The 20,593-nt window shown below is 58.1% G+C and overlaps 5 protein-coding genes across 5 annotated transcripts; all 5 read right to left on the reverse strand.

Moving 5' to 3' along the window:
- Positions 1–3,104: 3,104 nt before the first annotated feature.
- On the reverse strand, positions 3,105–4,531 carry ColSpa_08478 (protein transport protein SEC24; the record flags this gene model as incomplete). Its single annotated transcript, XM_049274690.1, has 3 exons — positions 3,105–3,430; positions 3,517–4,167; positions 4,417–4,531. The coding sequence occupies 3 exons, from the start codon at positions 4,529–4,531 to the stop codon at positions 3,105–3,107; spliced, it is 1,092 nt and encodes a 363-aa protein (XP_049130647.1).
- A 4,290-nt stretch (positions 4,532–8,821) lies between these two features.
- Positions 8,822–9,524, reverse strand: ColSpa_08479 (calmodulin; the record flags this gene model as incomplete). Its single annotated transcript, XM_049274691.1, has 3 exons — positions 8,822–8,868; positions 9,097–9,321; positions 9,431–9,524. 3 exons carry the CDS (start codon positions 9,522–9,524, stop codon positions 8,822–8,824), a joined length of 366 nt encoding a protein of 121 aa, XP_049130648.1.
- A 1,107-nt stretch (positions 9,525–10,631) lies between these two features.
- ColSpa_08480 (uncharacterized protein) lies at positions 10,632–10,952 on the reverse strand (the record flags this gene model as incomplete). The annotated part of the gene is made up of 1 exon (XM_049274692.1): positions 10,632–10,952. The coding sequence occupies one exon, from the start codon at positions 10,950–10,952 to the stop codon at positions 10,632–10,634; it is 321 nt and encodes a 106-aa protein (XP_049130649.1).
- A 3,188-nt stretch (positions 10,953–14,140) lies between these two features.
- On the reverse strand, positions 14,141–17,967 carry ColSpa_08481 (uncharacterized protein; the record flags this gene model as incomplete). The annotated part of the gene is made up of 4 exons (XM_049274693.1): positions 14,141–16,337; positions 16,389–16,607; positions 16,654–17,036; positions 17,128–17,967. 4 exons carry the CDS (start codon positions 17,965–17,967, stop codon positions 14,141–14,143), a joined length of 3,639 nt encoding a protein of 1,212 aa, XP_049130650.1.
- Positions 17,968–19,187: 1,220 nt separating this feature from the next.
- On the reverse strand, positions 19,188–19,771 carry ColSpa_08482 (uncharacterized protein; the record flags this gene model as incomplete). The annotated part of the gene is made up of 2 exons (XM_049274694.1): positions 19,188–19,571; positions 19,685–19,771. 2 exons carry the CDS (start codon positions 19,769–19,771, stop codon positions 19,188–19,190), a joined length of 471 nt encoding a protein of 156 aa, XP_049130651.1.
- Between the last annotated feature and the right edge of the window lie 822 nt (positions 19,772–20,593).

Below are 20,593 nucleotides of genomic sequence, written 5' to 3' on the forward strand. Positions count from 1 at the left end.
ATTTTTCTTGGATTGGGATGCCGTATGTGGCTGGCGTTGGAAAGGGCCCGTTTCAAGGGCGGGAAGCCCGGATTTGGCTTATTGTTTGGGAACTACATATTTTTTTTTTTTTTTTTGGAGCGGTTTACAGCGCGACCCGCCTTGCGCGCTTGATCTCGAGCTGAAGTAGCTTTTGAGTTGGCGGTCATTATTTTATTTTTCTTTGTTCTAGTGTGTCACTCAGAATGAGCACCAGAAAGAGCTTCCAGTAGCTTGCGAGACACATACGTTTGAAATAGCCTCGCGACAGAGGCGCCGAATACAGACCACACACACTACAAACAACCCATCCATCCCACCCGTCCCGCGTGCCTGTGAGCAAACCCTCGCCGCATGCGGCCCGGGCATGACGACGCTGCTGCCCGTGATATCACCTCGCGCAGGGTTTGGGACATGCAGCGCCGTCGGTCTCGAGCCCGCATGCGCCCGTCCTGCCTGTCTGTCACGTACGTCCGTCCGTCTTGTCTGCCAGACAAAAACACGCATGCAGCAAAATGCAGGGCAGAGTTTCCAACGCAGAACTTTGACTCTATTTTCCCCCTTTCTCGTCTCCTCCCCCCACCAGCCGCCGCCGCCGCGCCTCCAGATCCCATCTGGGCGTTTCTTGCAAGCCAGCTACCGCGCGCCGCACCTGTCAAAGAGCCGTCAACCGCATTTCGCCCCTTCCCGCGGCGCCGTTTAAACGGCCGTGTGGCCGCTCAGACGGAAAAGGGGGGGGGGGGCCGAACGGGCGGCCACTACCTGCTTCAACTCACCCGTTCTTCGTCGTCGTCCCATCAGACGATGGCGCGCGCGACCGTCTCCTTCGACCCGTTCCCGCGCGGCGACGACGGATTGCCGTCGCACCAGTCCCCCGGGTCGCGCGACGTTCGGCCCCCGGCCACACCCAGCCTCCTCCCCCCCTCCCTCCCTCCCTCTTCTTCACGGTCTAGGTAGGTGATAGTGCACCAGTCTATCGCGATAGTCGCCCGGTAGCGAAATGGGTATGCCCGTCCCTGTCCGCGAGGGGACCTAAAAGTAGCAACGCGGCCCAGCCGCCCGTGGCCCGAGGGGGCTGGGCCTGGCTGGGGGAGAGGTATGCGGTTGGGGGCGCCGCTGCCGTCGAGGTAGTCTGCCCGTCCGGGCCACATGCGCTCGCTCACGTACGGATGCGGCGCCTCCAGGCGAAAGGCAGGGGAACCCCCCCCAACCTGCCAGCTCGGGTACGGGCAAACTCCTCTCCTCGCTGGCCCCCTTCTCGACGACGCGAACCAACACGTCTCAAGGTCTCTACCACAACAAGGACGAAAAACCCTTGGAACAACCAGGGGAAACGGGCAAACAAAGCTGGGAAGGGCGAGCCTTTGGCAGACCATCAAAACAAACCCAGACCGACCGCCCAGCCAACCGAGCCCCCGAGCAGCGCAGCACGGGACCATCGCGGGACGCAAGGGATGGCTGGGGGTACCTACTTGGGAGTTCGTCGATGGTTGGGAAAGCGGCGTGCTGAGACATTGTGGGGAGAGGAACAGGGGAGAAGGGGGGCGCGCGCAGGCTGGGACGAACTCGGGACCTGCAGCAGCTCTTTCGGGGGGGGAGGGACAAAACATCGTGAGGGGGACTGGCATGGAAACGCGCCGTGTGCTATGGTTTGGTAATGGGGGGGCGGGATAGCGATAGCGCCGAGACCCTGCCCTCGGCAGGCGGACGCTGGGCCTATCGGCTCGCTGATGTGCCTGGATTGAGGGGTGGTCCCTGGGGGGGCCCCTCGGCGTGAGCCGCCAGCTGCGCAAGCCAAACCCTGTCCTCTTTCAGACTTTCAGAGCCGACGTCCAGTCTGTGTGTGTATGTGTATGTGTAAGTGATCCGTAGATGCGTGTAATTGAGAGAGAGAGAGAGAGAGGGTATGTGTGTGGAAAACGCGAGCAAAAAAAGTGAGCCTGTGTCTCGCTCGCTCAAATCACATCAGCCCACCTCGCCGCCTTGGTTCCTCGCCGAGATCCGAACGGGCGCAACATTGCCATCTCGCGAGCCCGATCGCCGTCTTTCTTTTTTTCCCAGAATCCCATCTGGCCTCCAGCGCAGCTCGCCCGGCCACACCCCCCTCCTTCCACGAGATCTTCTGCCCCCCGTCTCTCGTCTGTTTTGCTAGGTGTCGCGCGGTCTACTGCGACGCGAACCAACTTCCTCAGCGAGCCCCAGCCGTTCATACACCCCCCTTCTTCCGTCTCGCGAATCTGGGGGATGAGGACGAGGAAGGGCCTGTGTCTCTCTCTCTATTTTTCTCTCCTGACAAAAGAAAGAACAAAACAAACAAGCCAAACGTCGGCGGTACTTCCAAAGAGGGGAGAGCCAATGACAACCTCGAGCCCTCTCGACCGATCCAGGCCCCCCCTCGCGGGCTTCCCATGCACAGCGACAGAAATCGCGTGTCTCGGCCATCCCTTGCGATCGTCGACCGCTGTCTGTGTCCAAGACACGCTCTGGGGGGAGGGGGGTCCAGGAACAGAACGGCAGTCATCGTCGCGCATCCCTGCCTTGCGACGCGCTGTCGACCCGTCATTTTGGATTCCCCTTGCTCACTAGTCGGTGTCATCGTCGCGTTGGGACGGCAGAAGGGGCAAGGGGCATGTGTAAACAACTGTCGCGTGTATGGCTTTCGCCGAACAACACCGGCTTCACGACATCCCCCCTTGGCTGCTCTCACCGAGGTGGAAGCTGGACACCATCGTCGTCCTGCCCATCCCTCCCGTCTTCATTGTCACGAGTCACGATCCGTGGTGCCAGGCACCGCGCGAGTGTCTCACTCGATCGAGATGGTCCTGGGTGAAGCGAGCGAAGCCGAGACCAATAACACGTCTCGCGTTCTGAAATTCAGGGGCTCTCAAAAGGGCCAAAGCTATGAGATGAGGTAACGATTGTCCCGAAACCACCAGGCCGAAGCATTCTCTGTTGCCATCCTAATTGCCGCGCGATGCTGAACCATCCTATTCCCATCATGAAGTCGTCATAGCAAGTCTCGCAGCCCAGTCCTGGCCTTCCTGGCTGCACTGCACGCATTCTCCGACATCCGAGGCCGGCTACGTCTAGTCGTCATCGCCGTATACCTCCTCGTACGTCTCCTCGTACTCTTCTCTGGCCTCCTCGAGGCGCTCGTGGTCGCTGCTGCTGGCGTCCGAGTCGGCGGCGGCAGCGAGAGCCTCCTCATACTCGGCCCTGGCATCCTGAACATCCTCGCGGTCGCTGGACGACACGGAGTCGCCGTCCGCGTCGGTGGCAGGGAGGACGGCCGGAGGCGCGTTGGAGTTGGCGTAGGGGTCGGCGTAGGGGTCCTGGTAGCCGCCGTACTGCGGCTGAGGGGCGGGCGCGGCGGCAGGTGCGGCGGCGGCCTTGCGCTCGTCATCCGAATCATCTATAGAGTCAAAGTTAATGAATGATCGCAATACAAAGTGGGAAGAATGGCAAAGTCGCAAGAATATCCTCGGTAGATGCACTTACCAAGAGCGTTGGCGATCAAGGCGCCACCAACAGCACCAACGGCGAGACCACCGGCGGCACCGAGGAGCATGCCGCTGCTGTTGCTCTTCTTCTCCTTGTCCTTCTCGCCGTAGGGGTTGGTACCGCCCTGCTGGCCGTAGGGAGCCTGGCCATAAGGAGCGGGTGCACCGCCATAGGCGGGCTGGCCGTAGGAGGGGGCACCATAGGGGGCAGCGCCGCCGTAAGAAGGAGCGGGAGAGCCGTAGCCGTGGCCCTGGTCGCCTCCGAAAGCTCTGGTGTCGGAGGAAGGGTGGGGAGGGACGGGAGGCGGGGCGTAGGAGGATCCGCCCTGGGGGCCGGTAGGAGGCGACGGGTGTTCCCACTGGGAACGGCCGGAGCTCTGGTCGACGTAGAACCAGCGGTTGTGGGTGGTGTCCCACTGGACGAGCCAGCCGCGCGAGACGGGAGGAGCGGCCATGGGGGGCGCGGCGGACTGGGGAGCTGGAGGCGGCGTCTGGGCGTAGCTGGGCTGGCTGCCGTACCCGTGATCCGGGCCGGACTGAGGCTGTGCCTGCGAGGGGTAGGGGTAGTTGGAGGGGGGAGCACCGCCGCCGTAGCCGCCGTACTGCTGCTGCTGCTGCTGCTGCGAGTGATCACCGTAGCCGCGTTCGCCTGCGAATAATGCGAGTCAGTAACTTTATCGTAACGACAGTGGTATTTCGGTTGAATCTGGCTAGTGTCGAAGCGGGAGGGGGAGGCATGGAGCGGTTCGGTTCACGTAGACAATAAATAAGGCAGGGTTACAAACGACCAGGTTGGAAGAATCGTAGATGAGTTGTGATGATTCAACAAAACGCAAGTGACATGTTCCTTCTTCCTCGTCCGTCTGGGCAACGTGGATTGATGTGCAGAGTCACTTACCGGTCTGGTGCTGCTGGTCGTCCTTCTTCTCGGCAGGCTTGTCGGCGGGCTTGTCGTCGGAGAAGGAGGTCTTGAGCTCCTCGAACTCCTTGGTGAGCTTCTTGAAGAAAGACATGGTGGCCCTTTCTTGTCGATGGGGTTACGCGTAGAGCAAGGTTGATGACTTGGTAGGGCGGATGGGGATATGTGAGATGGGTGGTGCAGAGACGGGGAGGACGGATGAGACGGCAGAGGCCGAGAAATATCGAGGGGCAACCTGGGAAAGCGCGGCGCTGCGTAAGCCCTTTTCTTTATTCTGGAGGGCGGTCAGGAAGCCGTGGCAGGAAAGGAAAAGAAAGGACGGAAATAGAAAGACCCTCTCGGTTGAGGAGGAGCTCTGGCGGGAGACGGGAGGGTTCCAAGCGAGGAAGCGGGATGGGGATGGGAGGGCCTGGTGAGATGGGCAGCTCGTTGGTCGACTGCGAGAAGCTACGGCAGGACTTCTGGGCCTCCAGGCTCTTGTACTGCGGAGGACAACGGGCTCCGCGGGTGGATCACTGGCAGCTTCGCAGTTAAATTCTGGGGTGCGAAGTGAAGCGTGCAGGCAGAGTGCAGCGCATGTGTTGTGCCTGCGTGTGAGGTGTGTGAGGGTGCCGATGGGCTCCCTCCCGGCGCATATTTGTCCACGGAGCCGAGCTTTGGAAGCCACCTGCCCAACCTCGAATTGGACCAGTCAGAGAAGGTACGGGGCGCGTGAGGTTGGATGAAAGCTGCCGCCGCACTCATCAGATAAGCTAAGGGTACCTGCTTCAGGAGTGAGGGGCCCTCTTCTGAGCTTAGACGTTGCCGTGTGAGGCAATCAACTAATCAACTGATACTCGCCCGAGCGACGGCGAGCACCAAACTCTCTCCATCACTTGTTCTCAAGGCATCCGGATGGATGCGAGTGGCCCCCTCTCCACTGAGGAATCGCCAGGCACCGTCGCCGGTGGCTACCTGTTACCGAACCATTTCCGTATTGCATATGGAGCAAAGGTAATTAGGTACGGTGGATGAGGTGCTCGGCGGGGAGGAAAACTACGGAGAAGATGTTAGTGCCAGGTGAGGCCATTGTACATACATAGTGCACTACACTACCTGGCGGCTGGCGGCCGATGATTGATTGGAGCCCTCCGGCAAGCCGTCAGACTGCAGACACCTGGTAGGGCAGGCGCCGGCAGGGGTCCAACGGTCTAAAACGGAGCAGGGGTTCAACATGGGGCTCAGCCGGCCCTTACCTTATCCTGAGGTCCTAGGTTGCATCTGTGTGTCTGTGTGTGTGTGTGTGAAGTGAGAGGAGCGGACGGCGGCACGGGGGGATGTCAAGTTCGAGACGTGCTTCACAATTTTGGGGGGGGGCCATTGGACGCGAGGTGGATGACAGCAGTTGCTTGGCCGTACCGGCGCTCCGCCCTGTCCGCCGCCGGCCACCCGTCTGGTTTTGGACAGGGTCAGTCCGTGCCGAATCCGGCTTAGCCATGACCTGAAGCTCCCTGAGAGCTTCCAGAAGCACCCCTGCTGAGTGAGTCTCTACCTTGTTACCTGTGGATGCTAACGATTTCGCAGCAAGGTTGGGTCTAACCGCCTCGGGAAGAGATATCTCAACCAGCAAAATTGCCGCCATGTCATGTCTTCATACCTTAATGCCACGTCCATGCACGCGAGAGTGTTCACTCACAACTATGCAGCTATGCCCGGGTGGCCTGACCTTCTGAATGACGACTGAAAAGAAAAGCCTCAATTGTCTCGCATCTCGCGTTGGGCAGACACAACCCATCATCCGTCGCCACTGCTCGGAGGCTGCATTGCCCTCCTTTATGTCTTCTATTGCTGCGCTGTGTGTGTTGTCCATATGACTGGACGTCGGCCAAGGATGGTCTCAGAAAAAGCAGCCTCCAAACCGTTCAACCGGGCTCGGCAACGGGTCCCAAGACCTCCTTAAACGGTCTGCCGAGCTGAGGAGCTTGCAGACAACCTAACGCTTTTCGACGTGGACGCGTACGCCTGCCAAGAGCGATCCTTGGGCTTGGCTGCGGTCCTCGATGCCGACATATCCACCACCACTGTCCACCAAGAAACCGACCACAGTACGTGAGTAATTGGAGTTTCCGTTCGATAGGGGTCGTGCACATGGGAAACTGCCAAGACAGCGTCCGGCTACCATGTACGGATACAGAACAATTAGTACAGAGCTATGTGAACAACCGCCCCCTGCTCCGCCCTACAGTGAGCATCGAACTTTGTGCAAGTCGCCGTGGCTCAATCCATGCGGTGCCCAGAAAATCTTACACCAGATATCACTGCCGAAAGCCCGGTATCCCGGCCGGACCCCATGTTTCCCTCCTGCTTCGCCCTGAGCCCTGCTTTCACTGGCCCCCTTCTGCTTGCGATTCTGAACTGACATTGGTCGAGGTGAGGTGACCGTTGGATATGCGCTGGGAACCCGTTTCGCCAACAGGCGATCCGCGGACCCGAAAGAGAGAACGAGAGGATGGGTGGGACCCTTTTTTCTACGTGAGATACGGATAGGCCGAACAGGAGCGACTCAGTGGAAGACCCTTGGGTCCGCCCCCCCAAAAAAAACAGAATCACCAAATGTGTGAGGCGTAGCGTCTTGGGCAAAGGTGGCTTACACGTAACGCGCGTGTACTTCTGACCCAATGTGGCCAGCGGCTCGCTGACGGAGGAGTAAGAGGAACCACCAGGCCGAATGGTGAAGGTGGTGTGGTAGTGCCTTGACTCTTGGGGTGCGATCCCGGCAACTTGCGACCCCGGGTAGTAGGTACTAACTAAACATGACCGTCCTTCTCCGTTGACCGAGGGAGACCTCACATCCACTACCACCCCAATTCATATTTCCTTCCCGCCCATCCTATCTTTTGTCCTTCCCACCCCCTGCCTGGAACTTGGAACTCGCACCTTTCCACCTCCTTCACTCCTTCCCAGCCCTTTTCGCGTCTTCCCTTCTCCTGCGCCATCTTCAACCGATACCAACTTTCGCTTTCTTCACGCGCATCTCATACACGACAGCTTCGCCTAATCACCAACGCCCTCATAACCCTCGGCCAACATGTCTGGATACCCTCCTCAGCAGCAGTAAGTCCTCACCGCGCGCCCATCTTCCAAAATCGTGAGATCGCGACGGCTGACAAGCACCACCTCCAGGCCCTACTACGGTGCTCCCCCTCCTCCTCAGGGTGGCTACCCTCCCCAGGGCTACCCTCCTCCCGGCCAGCAACCTGTAAGTCCATCCTCACTACTCGTCACAAGTAACCCCCGTGAACAACCGGCTGACAGTACGGCTAGATGTACTACCCTCCCCAGGGCCAGGCTCCCCCTCCCCAGGAGGAGAAGAAGGATGACAAGGGCTGCCTCTACGGCTGGTAAGAATCGCCGGCCCTCCCCGCCGCCAAGCAACACCGCCGACTGACCCAATCTCTAGCATCGCCACTCTCTGCTGCTGCTGGCTCTGCGGAGAGACCTGCGAGTGCTGCCTGGAGTGCCTGACCTGCTGCTTCTAATCGCCAAAGCAACAAGAAAGTTCCCGAGTGCGAAGACCAAACACAGAGATACCACCACCACCACCCCCGAACGCGATCACGGCCTCAGCTTTCTTCTGGTTTGGGAAAAAAAAACGGTACGATGGGATAGGCGGTTGGGGCTGCGACTCGGCGGGACGGGCAAACGCGGATCGGGGTCGAGGCACACGACGGCGACTTCTTCTGGTTTGCGAACCGCCCTCTCATTCCCGACTTTAAGGGTGATGCGGAAAGCATTGCCCTCTGCGCGCGCGCGCAAGTTTGTTCTTTGTGATGGGGGAGGACGGATGGCTACACGGCATTGGATCCTCCTCACGGCAGTTTTGACCACCCCCTTTTCATCGATTATTCACCCTCTTACGATTACCCACATGGCGATTGTGTCTCGCTCACTTTTCCTTGTTGTTAATTCCGGGACGGGACATCCACGGGCCTTTGTCTATTGGAGGAGAGACAGACACGCTTTGCAGTGGTCTTGTGCTCTAGGAGATAGAAACAGACGAAGAAACCGATCCCACCCAACTTGACCATTTCGTAAGCAGCTGTGATTGTGAGAGTGCGTGTCTGATTCAGTTTCAGTGTGTGTGTGTGTGTGTGTGTATTGTGCGTGTGTTTGCCGTATGGTTTGTATTGCCAAGTTTGTTTTACGCCCGTCAAACCACCCCCTGGACCTCCCTGTGTCACCACCGTACCTTCATCGGGGGGAAAGGGTATCAAAGACAGCCGAGTGTCGTGCTTTTCCCCCCTCCCACCAAGACATGACCCAAACCCATTAAAGAATACCCAAAGAAAAAAGACACCACCGAGTCGTCTGCCTGCGCTGCGGCTTCCCGCCGAGCTCGACGCTCTTACTTCTTGAGGTCTTTCGGGGCCATGAGCTGGACGAATTCCTGGTCTGTTGTTTTTTTTTGTCTCCCTGTCAGCCGCAAATCCTCCGAAAGTAAAGGTTGCTAAATATGGAACATTGAGTGGGGGCGGGGTTGGGAAGCGAAATGTAAATGGGGGCCGGGGAGGTGGTGCAGGGCGGACAGCTCCGGCGGGTTTGCGCGATGCGACCTGGACCTGCAGAGCGCATGTGCGGATTGCAGAAAGACTGGAAACTGGGGAAAGGGGGTTTGCTCACAGTCGATGGAACCGTTGCCGTCGAGGTCGGCGTGCCTGATCATCTCCTCAATCTCCTCATCGGTGGCGCGCTGGCCGAGGGACAGCAGCACCTGGCGCAGCTCCGAGGGCGAGACGGAGCCGCTGTTGTCCTTGTCAAAGACCTTGAAGGCGGCGACGAGCTCCTTGTTGGTGTCCGAGTCCTTGCTCGACGGCGCGGGGGCCTCGCTCATAAGCTGGAGGAATTCTAGGCAGCTTGTCAGCTCGCGGGTTGTTCAAGTCCGCAGTGGCGCTCAGGAACGCAATAACGGCCGAGATCGCGCTGCGCTAGGAGTGCCTGGCTGTTGGGTACTCACCGTTGAAATCAATGCCGCCGTCGTTGTTGGGGTCGACCTCGGCGATGAGCTCGTTGACCTCCTTGATGCTGGGGTTCAGGCCGAGCGACTTCATGGCGATCTGGAACTCCTCGGCGTTGATGGCACCTGGTGCCGCAAGTCAGCGATGTCAACGGGTATATGAGGTGTATGGGAGCTGTCGCGTGAGGGGCAGATGCGCGCGGATGCGGTCGAGGAGCAGGTGCAGGTGACGGGATTGAATAAAATAGTCAAGCTGAGCTGGGTTGGGCAACTCACCAGTGCCATCGCGGTCCTATTTCGTGGGCAAACCACAATTGTCAGTGAGAGGTTCATCCCAAAGAGCGATAACGCATGATAGTGCGATCGATGGGAGGGGCTCGGGGCGGGCTGGGCAGGGTTGTCGCGACTTACGAAGACGGAGAAGACTGCCTTGTAGTCATTGTACTGCTCCTCGGTGAGACCGTACGGAGGAGCCTTGCATGAAGTCAGCGTCTGGTGTCGATAGCAGAGCTATATCTGAGCCGCGAAGAGAGGAGGGGCAGCAGCTTCGTCGGCGTCGCAAGCGGAAACGAACCATTTTTTGAGTTTAGCGGGGTTGGAAAGCGAGCGAATGTTTCGTGGGTGCAATGAGGAGCGTGTGCGGACGGAGCTTGGATGAGCTACGGCTTCGGTCGGGCGGGCGGTCGCGGTCGTTCGTCTCGGTATTATCGCGTGCAACGGGGCCAGATGGATCGATCGTTTTGTTGAGGTGCGAAGAGTTGGAGGGGAAGGGGAAGAAGAGGGAAAAAAAACCATGTGGTGAGGAATGGCAGAGCGAGCCCCTCGTCTCTGTTTCTCGCCTGGCCTCAGCCTGATTGAATCACTGCCTCCTAGTGCCACCCTGTTGCTACCTCCCAGGTTGCTTGCCATGGTTTACAAAAAAAAAAAAAAAGGTACACATGGATGCCGATACCGAAAACGGCCCTTGCCTTTCGAGACTGAGCTGATGCTTGTTGCTCCGTCCCTAGCTAGCTTCGTATTACTCTATTTGAGTCACTGGCAGCAACAAACCCGGGTGCCTGGAGAGGACATAGCAAGCGACATCTCATACAAACATGTTTTGCATCAACAGCAGCGCGCTTCTGCTCATCCGTCAATCGTCGCCATCGCTCCCCCGTCCCTCACACACACATCAAAGGTACCACCAGTACCCTGTCCTACCCTACCTCACCCAGGTCACAGTGATCACCGCCGGCATGTGAGGAATGACGCCAGGCTGCCCTACGGCGCCGTTTAGCGCCTGTGTCGCCTGAGAGGGGCTTGGCGCCCGAGCCTGTTCCCGCCCGCGGGCCTGCGAGGCATACGCGGCCGCATCCACAACATCGAGCCGTTGCTTGAAACGGTTTAGGCTCGCGCCTGTCCGGTCCTCTGAACTGGAGCCCGGGCAGACACACACAGACAGGAGAAGGTGGCATGGCATGGCAGACACCGATGGGATCCCTCCGCCCTCCGCCCTCTCTTTCCCGTCTGCAGGCCTGGGCATTTTCGTCCCTTGTCTCCTGCTGTCCGCGGGAAGGGGAGGGAGGAAACTGACAGCCGAGCTGGTCTTGGCAACCCGAGGGGATGTTCACCAGCTATGGGCGAGTGTGCCTCATGCACCCGGCTGCTACACCTCTGCGTTCAATTGGACGTGGGCGCAGTGGACGCAGTGGACGCATATGTTGTTTGTGGCGATGATGGTGATTCAGGCTCACTTCGCCTTAATCTTAAAGTAGCCCAGTCTATCTCATGCCTGCATTTCAGCGTGGCTTGCTTGACATTTCCGCGTACTTTGTTGAACCCTGAGCTATGCCTTTGCACGTCCACGTCTTAAGACGTTGGCCATTGGAACTGACCGACAGTCCCAAGAACACCCAGCTCTTTCATGTCTCTTGGAGAGGCCACCAACTGCATGAGCCAACCAGCTTCTGGTATATTGCAGTTGGGTTGGTTTGTGGTAAAAACAGGTAGAAGCCTCCGCCAAACGAGCAAGCGTCCTTGTTGTCTTCAGAGGGTGGTGTGAATCTCGGGCTGAGCAGCTGCCCAAGCGCTACACAAAACGGCCCCCGTCAGGTGCAATTGCAACCGAGTGCAGCTCCTCCCCCTTGCAGCCCCTCCTCCAACCCCACCACTCCGACCTCAAGGCGTCTCATCCTGGGCTGCCTCTCTCGGGTTGCCCCTCCATCCATCCCATTCCACCCCGACGACCCCAAGTCCCTTCCCGGCGCAGGAAGCTACCCTACCTACCTGCCTTGCCGTTCTGTCCCGTACCCGTACCGCCCTACCAGCCAGAGGTATTCGTACCCAGCGAGGTATCCGTACACTGACCTGAAGAGACTCTCCACTGCGACCAACCGTTTCTCCAGGAGGGACGGATAGTCGCTCTCACATCTCACCCAACCCCACAGCGCCTCTCTCAACCCCCCCCTCGCATTCCATTCTTAACGACACCGTGATCTTCCGAGTCCGAACCCATTGAGGTTCCTTAGGCTCCTCCTCTCTGCAGAGCCCGGTTTCCAAATTGCTGCCTTTCGGGAAAGCCTTGTGAGCGAACCCGGCCACGTTTATTCACTCATAGTGGGTTTGGCCCTCACCCCGCCTTTTCCGGTTGCTGGCAACTCACTCACATCCGTCACAGGAAGCGTGTGTGTGTAAACAAAAACACATCTTGCACACCACACACCCCGTACATCACTCGCACAGCATCAATTGACTCCGGCAGGATGTCAGGTTACCCAGGACAGTACGGCTACGGCTCCGGTGGCCACGATGGAGGCTACGGCGGCGGCGGCGGCGGCGGCGGTGGCCACCACCACCAGGGAGGTTACGGCTCACACCACCAAGGAGGCGGAGGAGGCTACGGCGGGTACCAGCCGCCCCCGGCCCGCCTCCCTCGCAACAATACGGAGGCTACGGCGGCGGCTACAACCAGCCGCCTCCGGGCCCCCCTCCGAGCCACGGTGGCTACGGCTACAACCAGCCGCCGCCCAACCCGAACCCGGACCAGAGCTACATCGGCAGGTATGCCCCCCCTCCTCACCCGCCGCCCCCCGGCCTTGACGTCTACGGCTACCCTGTCAATTCCGGACACCAGGGAAGACCCAGTAAGTACCGCCGCCTCCCGCCTCACCTCTTGCCGGTACTGACTCAACCCCCGAGATATGCCCACGGTGAACTCCAACGATTGGGCCCACGGCAACCGCAACGCGCCGCCTCCCCCGCCCTCCGGCGCCCAGCAGTTCGGTCACGGCGCCCCCGAGGGATACAGCTTCCAGTACTCCACCTGTCAGGGCAAACGCAAGGCCCTGCTCATCGGCATCAACTACTTTGGCCAGTCCGGCGAGCTCCGCGGCTGCATCAACGACGTCAAGAACCTCTCCGCCTTCCTCGTCGAAAAGTACGGCTACAAGCGCGAGGACATGGTCATCCTCACCGACGACCAGCAGCAGCCCATGGGCCAGCCGACCAAGAACAACATCCTCCGCGCCATGCACTGGCTCGTCCAGGGCGCCCAGCCCAACGACTCGCTCTTCTTCCACTACTCGGGCCATGGCGGCCAGACCGAGGACATTGACGGCGACGAGGACGACGGCTACGACGAGGTCATCTACCCCGTCGACTTCAAGGAGGCCGGCCACATCGTCGACGACGAGATGCACCACGTCATGGTCAAGCCTCTGCAGCCCGGTGTGCGGCTGACGGCCATCTTCGACTCGTGCCACTCGGGCTCCGCCCTCGACCTGCCCTACATCTACTCCACAAAGGGCGTCCTCAAGGAGCCTAACCTGGCCAAGGAGGCCGGCCAGGGCCTGCTCAACGCCTTCACGGCCTACGCCTCGGGCGACCTCGGCGCCGTCGCGAGCTCCATCTTCAGCTTCGGCAAGCGCGCCATCGCTGGCGACGGCGCCTACGAGAAGACCAAGGAGACCCGCACCTCGCCCGCCGACGTCATCATGTGGTCCGGCAGCAAGGACAGTCAGACATCGTGAGTGGCGAATCGCGCCCTCCCCCCCTCCCCGCCAGCGCAAATGGCGCGCGAGACAAGCTGACCAAGAGAACCTGCAGGGCCGACGCCACCATCGCCAACCAGGCCACGGGCGCCATGTCCTACGCCTTCATCACCGCCCTCAAGAACAAGCCCCAGCAGAGCTACGTCGAGCTCCTCAACAGCATCCGCGAGGTGCTGGAGGAGAAGTACACCCAGCTGCCCCAGCTCTCGAGCAGCCACCCGATCGGTAAGTCGTCGCTCGTCCACTGGCCTCGCTCGGCCGTGCTCACTCTTTTTGCAGACACGGATCTTCTCTATGTGATGTAAGCTCGCCCGGCTACGACGGGACTCTGCTCGTAGACCAGCGTCGAAGCGTCGACAGGGGACATGCGGAATGGGAAGGGACTTTTTGGTTGTTTTATTTAACTTGTTTCAAGCGCAGCAATGAGAAGACTCACTGAATGAATCCGAGTTTTGGAAAAACGTGTGCCATTTCTGTCTCAAATCGCCTGGGTATCTATCTGTGCCTGCCTAGCTGTCAACGCCAATCCGCCGCCTTGCTCTGCGAGAAACGCCTTTGCCTGAAATCCAACCCTCAACGCAACCAAAAAACACGCTCCCAAAGTGCTGCAAACCCAAACTCAAGTCGCGCTCGCCATATCCAACTTGATGGACCAAAGCTCAAAGAAGCCGATCAAAACCCCCTAATCCTCACCAAAGGGGTCGTCGTCGAGGAGGTCAAAAACCGGCGGGCCCCTTTTCTTCTCGGTCGCGCCGAGCGGAGGACTGTCGCCGCAGAGGTCGATGACGCCGTCGTCGCCGTCCATCTTCCTCTTGGTTCCGGCCGAGGCGGGAATCCGGGTGGTTCCCGGCCTCACGTTGGGCGACCTCGCGGCCAGAGCTCCCGGGGCCGCGTTCGCTCTACCGGGCGCTCCGGTTCCCAAAGAAGGCGTCCCCCCTACTCTGGAAAGCCCCAGGTTCTCCTTGCCTTGCGCGAGGCTGCCGAATCTCGACTTGCCGGAAGATGTTCCTGAGCCTACGACATTGCCGGAGACGGAACGCACTTCCCAGGTCGAGCCGGTACGCCGCTTCTTCGCACGCTCCGCGCTCAGAACGGCCGCCATGTAGTCCGGTTCGGCGCTGGCGGTGGCCGGTGAAGGACTGCTCGACGGGCTTTTACCCCTGACTCCGACGCCTAGGCCTCGGCTCGAGGCACCCGTCAGAGAGCTTGGGCGCGGTGTTGTGCCATTCGGAGAGCCGGCCACGGCATCTGGCCGTCGCGTGCCAGATCCACCAATGGCACTCTTGCGAATCGGCGGCGGCGGCGGCGCGCTCCTTGGCAAGCCGGATCTCCCGAGAGTAGAAGATACAGGCCCGTCGATTCTTCGTGCCCCAGATGAAGTCGCCGACTCCGTTCTCTTCGTAGAGGTTGTCGCGGTTGACGAATGGCCCAACGCTGCCTTGCTACTGCTTCCAGGCGTTTCTTTCGGTGTCCGATCCTTATTAAGAGCCGCTCGAAGTCGCTCTGCCGATACATCGTCGTACTTGGGTGTGGAATTCCGCGTGATCTTGCTCAATGACTTGAGGCGATCTCTTGTCGAAATGCTGCCAGTCTTGGGGAGACCTTGGGTGCTTCCTGAAGTGGGTTTCTCCTTTTTGACCGCGGCGCCGAACATCTCTCGAACATCTTTATGACCCGAGCGTCCCGTCAAGTCAGAACCTGAAGAAGGCTCTGCCTTGACGGTGCCCAGGCTGCCGTGGCTCTCAAGTTTGGGCGTTGCTTCGTCACGTCTTGTTTCTGTGTTCGGTCGTGCTTCGCTTTTGGTTTGGGATTGTTGGAGATCCATTCGAGGCGTCTCTGCGGGGCCCGGAGAAGTATCGGACGTAAAGGACGAGCTTGTTCTCGACAGCCTAGCAGCGCTGGCGGACGGTGAATCCGAGGATCTGACAGGCGTGTTTTTGGGCGCCTCTTGAGACTCTGCGTTCCCGAGCCTCCACATAATCTCTCCCTTGTCTTCGAGGAAAGGCAACAATCTGTCTGGGTCGAACTGTTGCACAGTCTTCATCGCCTCCTGTCGTCGCAACTCTCCAACCGTACGCAGGTTCTCATTGACTAGAGAGGTCTTGGTTAGCTGCATTGTCAAGCTTGCCTCGTTCTTGCCATAGACGACTGTCTTGATGGGCTTTCCTTGCTGACGAAGCTGGGTTTCGATGTGATCTACTATAGCCCTTGGGCGCACGAGATGAAGAGTCTTCCAACTAGGCTGTTCGAAATAAGGGTCGAGCGTTTGGCAATGACTGCAACACGCAGCCATGTGCGGTATACAGTCTGGATCTTGTTCGAGTCGGCCAGAAACATCTTCAAAAACAGCCTCATCGTACCGTTCGAAGATGGCTTGAAACAAACGCCGGAACGCCGGATTCTCAGGATCAGCCAGGTCTTGAAGTGTCATCAGTAATGGCAGCCAGAGTGGTGCCATATGAATGGGCTCGATTTCGGCGACGTGTTTGACAATGTGGTCTGCCAGGTTGGTTACTTGATCATGCATGCCGAGCCGGTCAAGGTTCCTGAAGAGGCCAGCAATCACAGTGTGACTGGTTGGAAGAGGCTCCGACTTATCGTGGAGAAGCTCTTGCGCTGGCTCAGCAATGCACCAAGCCTGCCGAGCCGTCTTCGCTTCGGCGCTCTGGTCTTTCGTGGCGTTGCTGACCAGACGATGAACCTGCCAGAGCGTGTGCGATGAGTCCATCATTTCTGCGTATTGTTGATAGAAAGCCGTCACTTCGTCAACAGGAAGCTTGTCTTTTTTCGCCACCTCGAGAAGCCTGTTGAGCAATCCAAGCATAAACTGGTTGTGCCGATTAAGTTGCCGAGGCTCGCTGGCAATCGCTGAATTTACACTGTAATCCATTAGCACGCCTATGTGATCGGAAACCTGGCGAAACACTTACATATCGCTCCAAGTCGCAAAATCCTTGAACAGCTTTAGAAAGTTGACCACAACCCGACCGTGACTTGCTGATACGGGGTGTTCGAGTGTGTCAAGGGTGTCTTTCACGAGTTCCGAGACGTTTTTGGTTGTGTCGTTATTGTCGGAATACGCAGGCAGCTTGTCGATAATGCTTGCTATTTGCAAAAAGTTCTTGCGTTTGAACAAGAAACGACGGAGTCTGATGGGCGTCAGTCATGTCTGTTGAAGAGGGGTTCTGAACTCACCCATAGAGCACGTCGGCAGCGGAATGGCCATAGACGCTAGCCTTCTCACACACCCAAGTGTAGTCGATACGTGGCTCAATTTGAGTCTGAGCAATGAGGTTGCTGCAAAGCTGACTGTCCTTGACAACTAGCAAAGCTATGATCAGTTCGCCCATGATACTAGAGTCGATAGCGTCGATCCACTCCTGACGGTTTCGAACTGTCATCCCGAGGACGCGGGTCTCTGTGGGTATGTCGTCTCCTTTGGGCCACACAAAGTTACACAGAGTTTGCACGGCATCGAAGTAAGCTGCTGAATCCGAAGATTGATTGCACTGCGTCAGGAGGTACCGCCAGATGTGAGAAACAGGCTTTGGTTGCTCAGCGATATTGATGAACTCTAGCTGTGTGGAGAGAGGTACGAGGATTATGGCCTAAAAGAGAATCAGGCACAATGCACAAGGATGGTGAAGACAGGCATCAAATGAGACTGACCGGTGCATAATAACACCCAAGCTCACCGCTCGTGCCCGGGATGATATTCTGATACCACTTGGGATTCGACTCGCGAACTCTGCGCTCTTCTTCGAATTGCCGCTGCTCTTCTGGTGATTGCCAGAAGAACAAAGTGCGGCGAGCCCTTTCCCAAGCGACATTCCTTTCGTCGAGAACGTTACCCTCGGGGCAACTTACATTTTCCGCGAGCGTGGGACCCGTGAAGCTGTTGAACTGAAAGATACTCGGCGAGTGCTTGACATGTTGGTATGGCTTCCAGAAACCGTTGTCTCCGGCCGAGGCAGGCTCAACATGGCCGTTCGCTTGCTGGACCCAAGCATTGTACTGGCAAGTCGTTCCTGTGTATTTCAGGATGACAGGAAAGACTTCGAAGCCCGATTTGGGGCATAGGGAGCGAAGACGAGTGATGAGCGCAGAATCGCTGGCAGACATGTTCTGTCCCGTGACCCAGCTTTCAAAGTCCCGAGAGTTGCTTGGCGGATGGAAGTGATAGACGGCGGTCTGGCTATGTAGCGACCGATCCTCAATTCTCGACTCCCAGTGCTTCAAGCACTTGGCCAGGCAAGCACAGGCGGCTTCCAGCGGCGATTCAGGGGTCGAGCAAGGCGGTGCAAGGGCAGCATCGTGGTTCGTCGCGACAGCATGAGGTCCTGTGTCAGGCTTGGGCGCATTGTGGTAAGCGGGCGCGTCGGACCCACCAGCCGCGTAAATGGCTTCGATGGCGGCGTAAAGTGCATTTCGCAGCGCGTCGCTCAGCGGCGCGGCGATTCCGTGCAAGACGCCGGGCCGCTTGCAGCGATCTGGCTCCGGGTCCGACATGCTTTCATCTCATCTGGTGAATGAGCCGAGGATGGAATATTCGCCTCAGACTGGCGACCTCGCAAGACCGTGGCGCGTAAGGAGATTTGGGATTGCTTGTTGGAAGTAGAAGAAACGAGCATCAACGTGACCGTGGGGTAGCAGTGATTAATCCAGTAATTATCTGAGCTGGCAGGGGGTAGCTACCAGTGCTGAGACACAGACGCTTGCCCCGCGGGCAGCCCCACTCTAGCCGGCACTGAACTCGATCGGATGTAACCTCCCAAGCGGGAGAGTCCCATACTTGAATTCTCTATGACAAGCTTGGAAGATCTGAGTGTTGGTGGAAAGAAAAGACCTAACTATTGTGCTGGAAACTGGGTTGTGGTAGTCAGATTTATATATCAAGCTCCATGGGAAGGGAAGGGAGAGATTTCTGGGAGAGGAAAGAGCAGTTCCCTTGTCAGTTGCTTTTCGTTCATGCCATGGACCGAGATTCTTCTCGAAAGCACTTCTCATTTCCCTCTTTCAACACTCAGGGTGCTGCTCCTTTTCCTTTAACACATAGCTCACTGCATATACTTGGATTTTGGGTCTTCTGGCGTCTATCTGCGCCTGAGTCTGCTTAACGGTACCCTCCGCTTAGTGCCTCATCCAGTGTTCTCATCACACTTCGATCACCTTGAGAAAAAGCGCCTCGACCTTCAAGATGCACCTCGTCCTTAACACTGACACTGACACCAGACATTGGGAAATCTTTGAATAGCCATAAATTCTCAGATTCCGTTCAAGCGAGTCCCAGTTTTTCGTGAATCTTGGAAATGTCCCGGCGCATGATAATAAGCTCTTTCCCGGCGTCAAAAGGCCATCTTGCTATCCTCACCTTCAGCGAAACCTGCGGCCGCTCAGCACGCAACGGAGAAGAGGACGGCATCGAGATGTTGCAGGCTCCCAGATAAGAACGAAATACAGTCTTGCCATGCATTAGTGGTCAACGCGATGGGCCGAGTGTCAATGGTGGCGAGACGAGTCAGGCATCACATCCCGCCCGTCGAGTGGGTCTAGAGGGATGCACAGTGGCAAGGCGCGTGCGATAATACGGATATTCCCGAGTCGTTCGTCTCAACTTAGGGCCATGATCCCAAGAGGCACCGAAGGACCAAAATCGCACGCGGCGGCAAAGAGGAACTGCATCAATCAAGCATATCGACTGGCCGCGTGAACATTCAACCTCGTTCCATTCAGATATCAAAGGCCCTGTTACCCAGGCTTCTCCACGCCCAACTGGAAAACAGCCAAATACCCCAAACGATGGCCAGCGACGCGAGCGCCAGCACCACGAGAACGTGTCCCCTCATCTGGAACGCGTCGTCGACCTCCATACGCATCAGCTTCTTCTGCTTGCTGTGATAGTACCACTCCTCCTGCTCGCCCTTGGGCCTCGGACCCTTTGGCTCTCTGACCTGCACGTAATGATACGGAGAGCTTCGGTACACAACGTTGTGCAGCCATGAGGGCATCCAGCCTCCTTGGCTGTGGTTTCTTGATCTCTTGATGGTGTACCTAATATCAACCCACACCAGGGACAGCAGGAACGAGACGAAGATGACGGGTGTCACGAGACTCTGTGGGTGCATGTGAGCTTACGTGCTAGATGCAGCAGGACAGCGCCTGGAAGCTGGGCATCGAGGCGATGCCATTTGAAGCACTAGATGAACCTCGACAGATTGGTGCTGACCTTGTAAATCGTCGACTGCTTGATCGTTCCGACGTCACTGCCGCCCCGCGTGGCAGTGGTTTTGGTGGCTGTCGTTGATGACGACATTGTCCCGCTGGTCGAAGCGCTTCGGTATACACGGACGATGGAGATCCAATTGAGTTTTCAATGGTAGGCGGGGTTCCTGGGCGTTGCCAACGGCTTTCACTGCGTGGCGGGTGAGGTGACCAATATCTTGGGAAAGGGAGACTTCGGTGATGACGGCGTGCGGAGGTGAAATACAGGTTAAATATTTCGTCAGTCCGTCGATCGCGTCGGGGGGTTCGGTGCGGCCTGGGACCACCGGCCGCGCTGCTCTTGGTGCCACCACCTCGGTTTCGTTCGTTCCCTTCAGCCCTTGTTCCACGCGCGCGCACTGCGGACGGGATACGGGAGTGACGGAGGTGCCCCACTTGGCGCCCCTTGGAGATCAGCAGGAGACGTCCAATTGACATTGGGCTCAATATAACCAGAAACGCTGTCAATGCCCCCAAACACACGCCATCAAACTGCGGCCGCCCAAAGCTTCGATGGGACGGACGATTCGTTCCCGCGGGATGCGAGCAACGAGCTTGCTGATCAGGGGTGCCCAGTACGTGGCCTCGCAGTCTGCCCTGGAGGGTCCATTATCAGGGCTGGTGTGGCCGAGTAGGTGCAGAGCCTCGAAATGCTACGCTAGCGACGCAAGCGATGCCTACGCTCGATGCACACCTCGCCATTCACAGCCACAACTGCGACGATTGCGTCGTGGACCCTCGAGCGTGTCACCCAGCTTCAGCCTCACTTTTCTTTCCCCCCTTCTTCACTCCTCGAGACTCATTCCAAAAAAACGGACGTGTCCGACCTCGTCTCAGGCGCATTACATATTTCGTGGTCTTCGTCTCTATTTTT

Source organism: Colletotrichum spaethianum, assembly GCF_022836535.1.
Source record: "Colletotrichum spaethianum MAFF 239500 DNA, contig23, whole genome shotgun sequence".
Lineage (NCBI taxonomy): Eukaryota > Fungi > Ascomycota > Sordariomycetes > Glomerellales > Glomerellaceae > Colletotrichum > Colletotrichum spaethianum.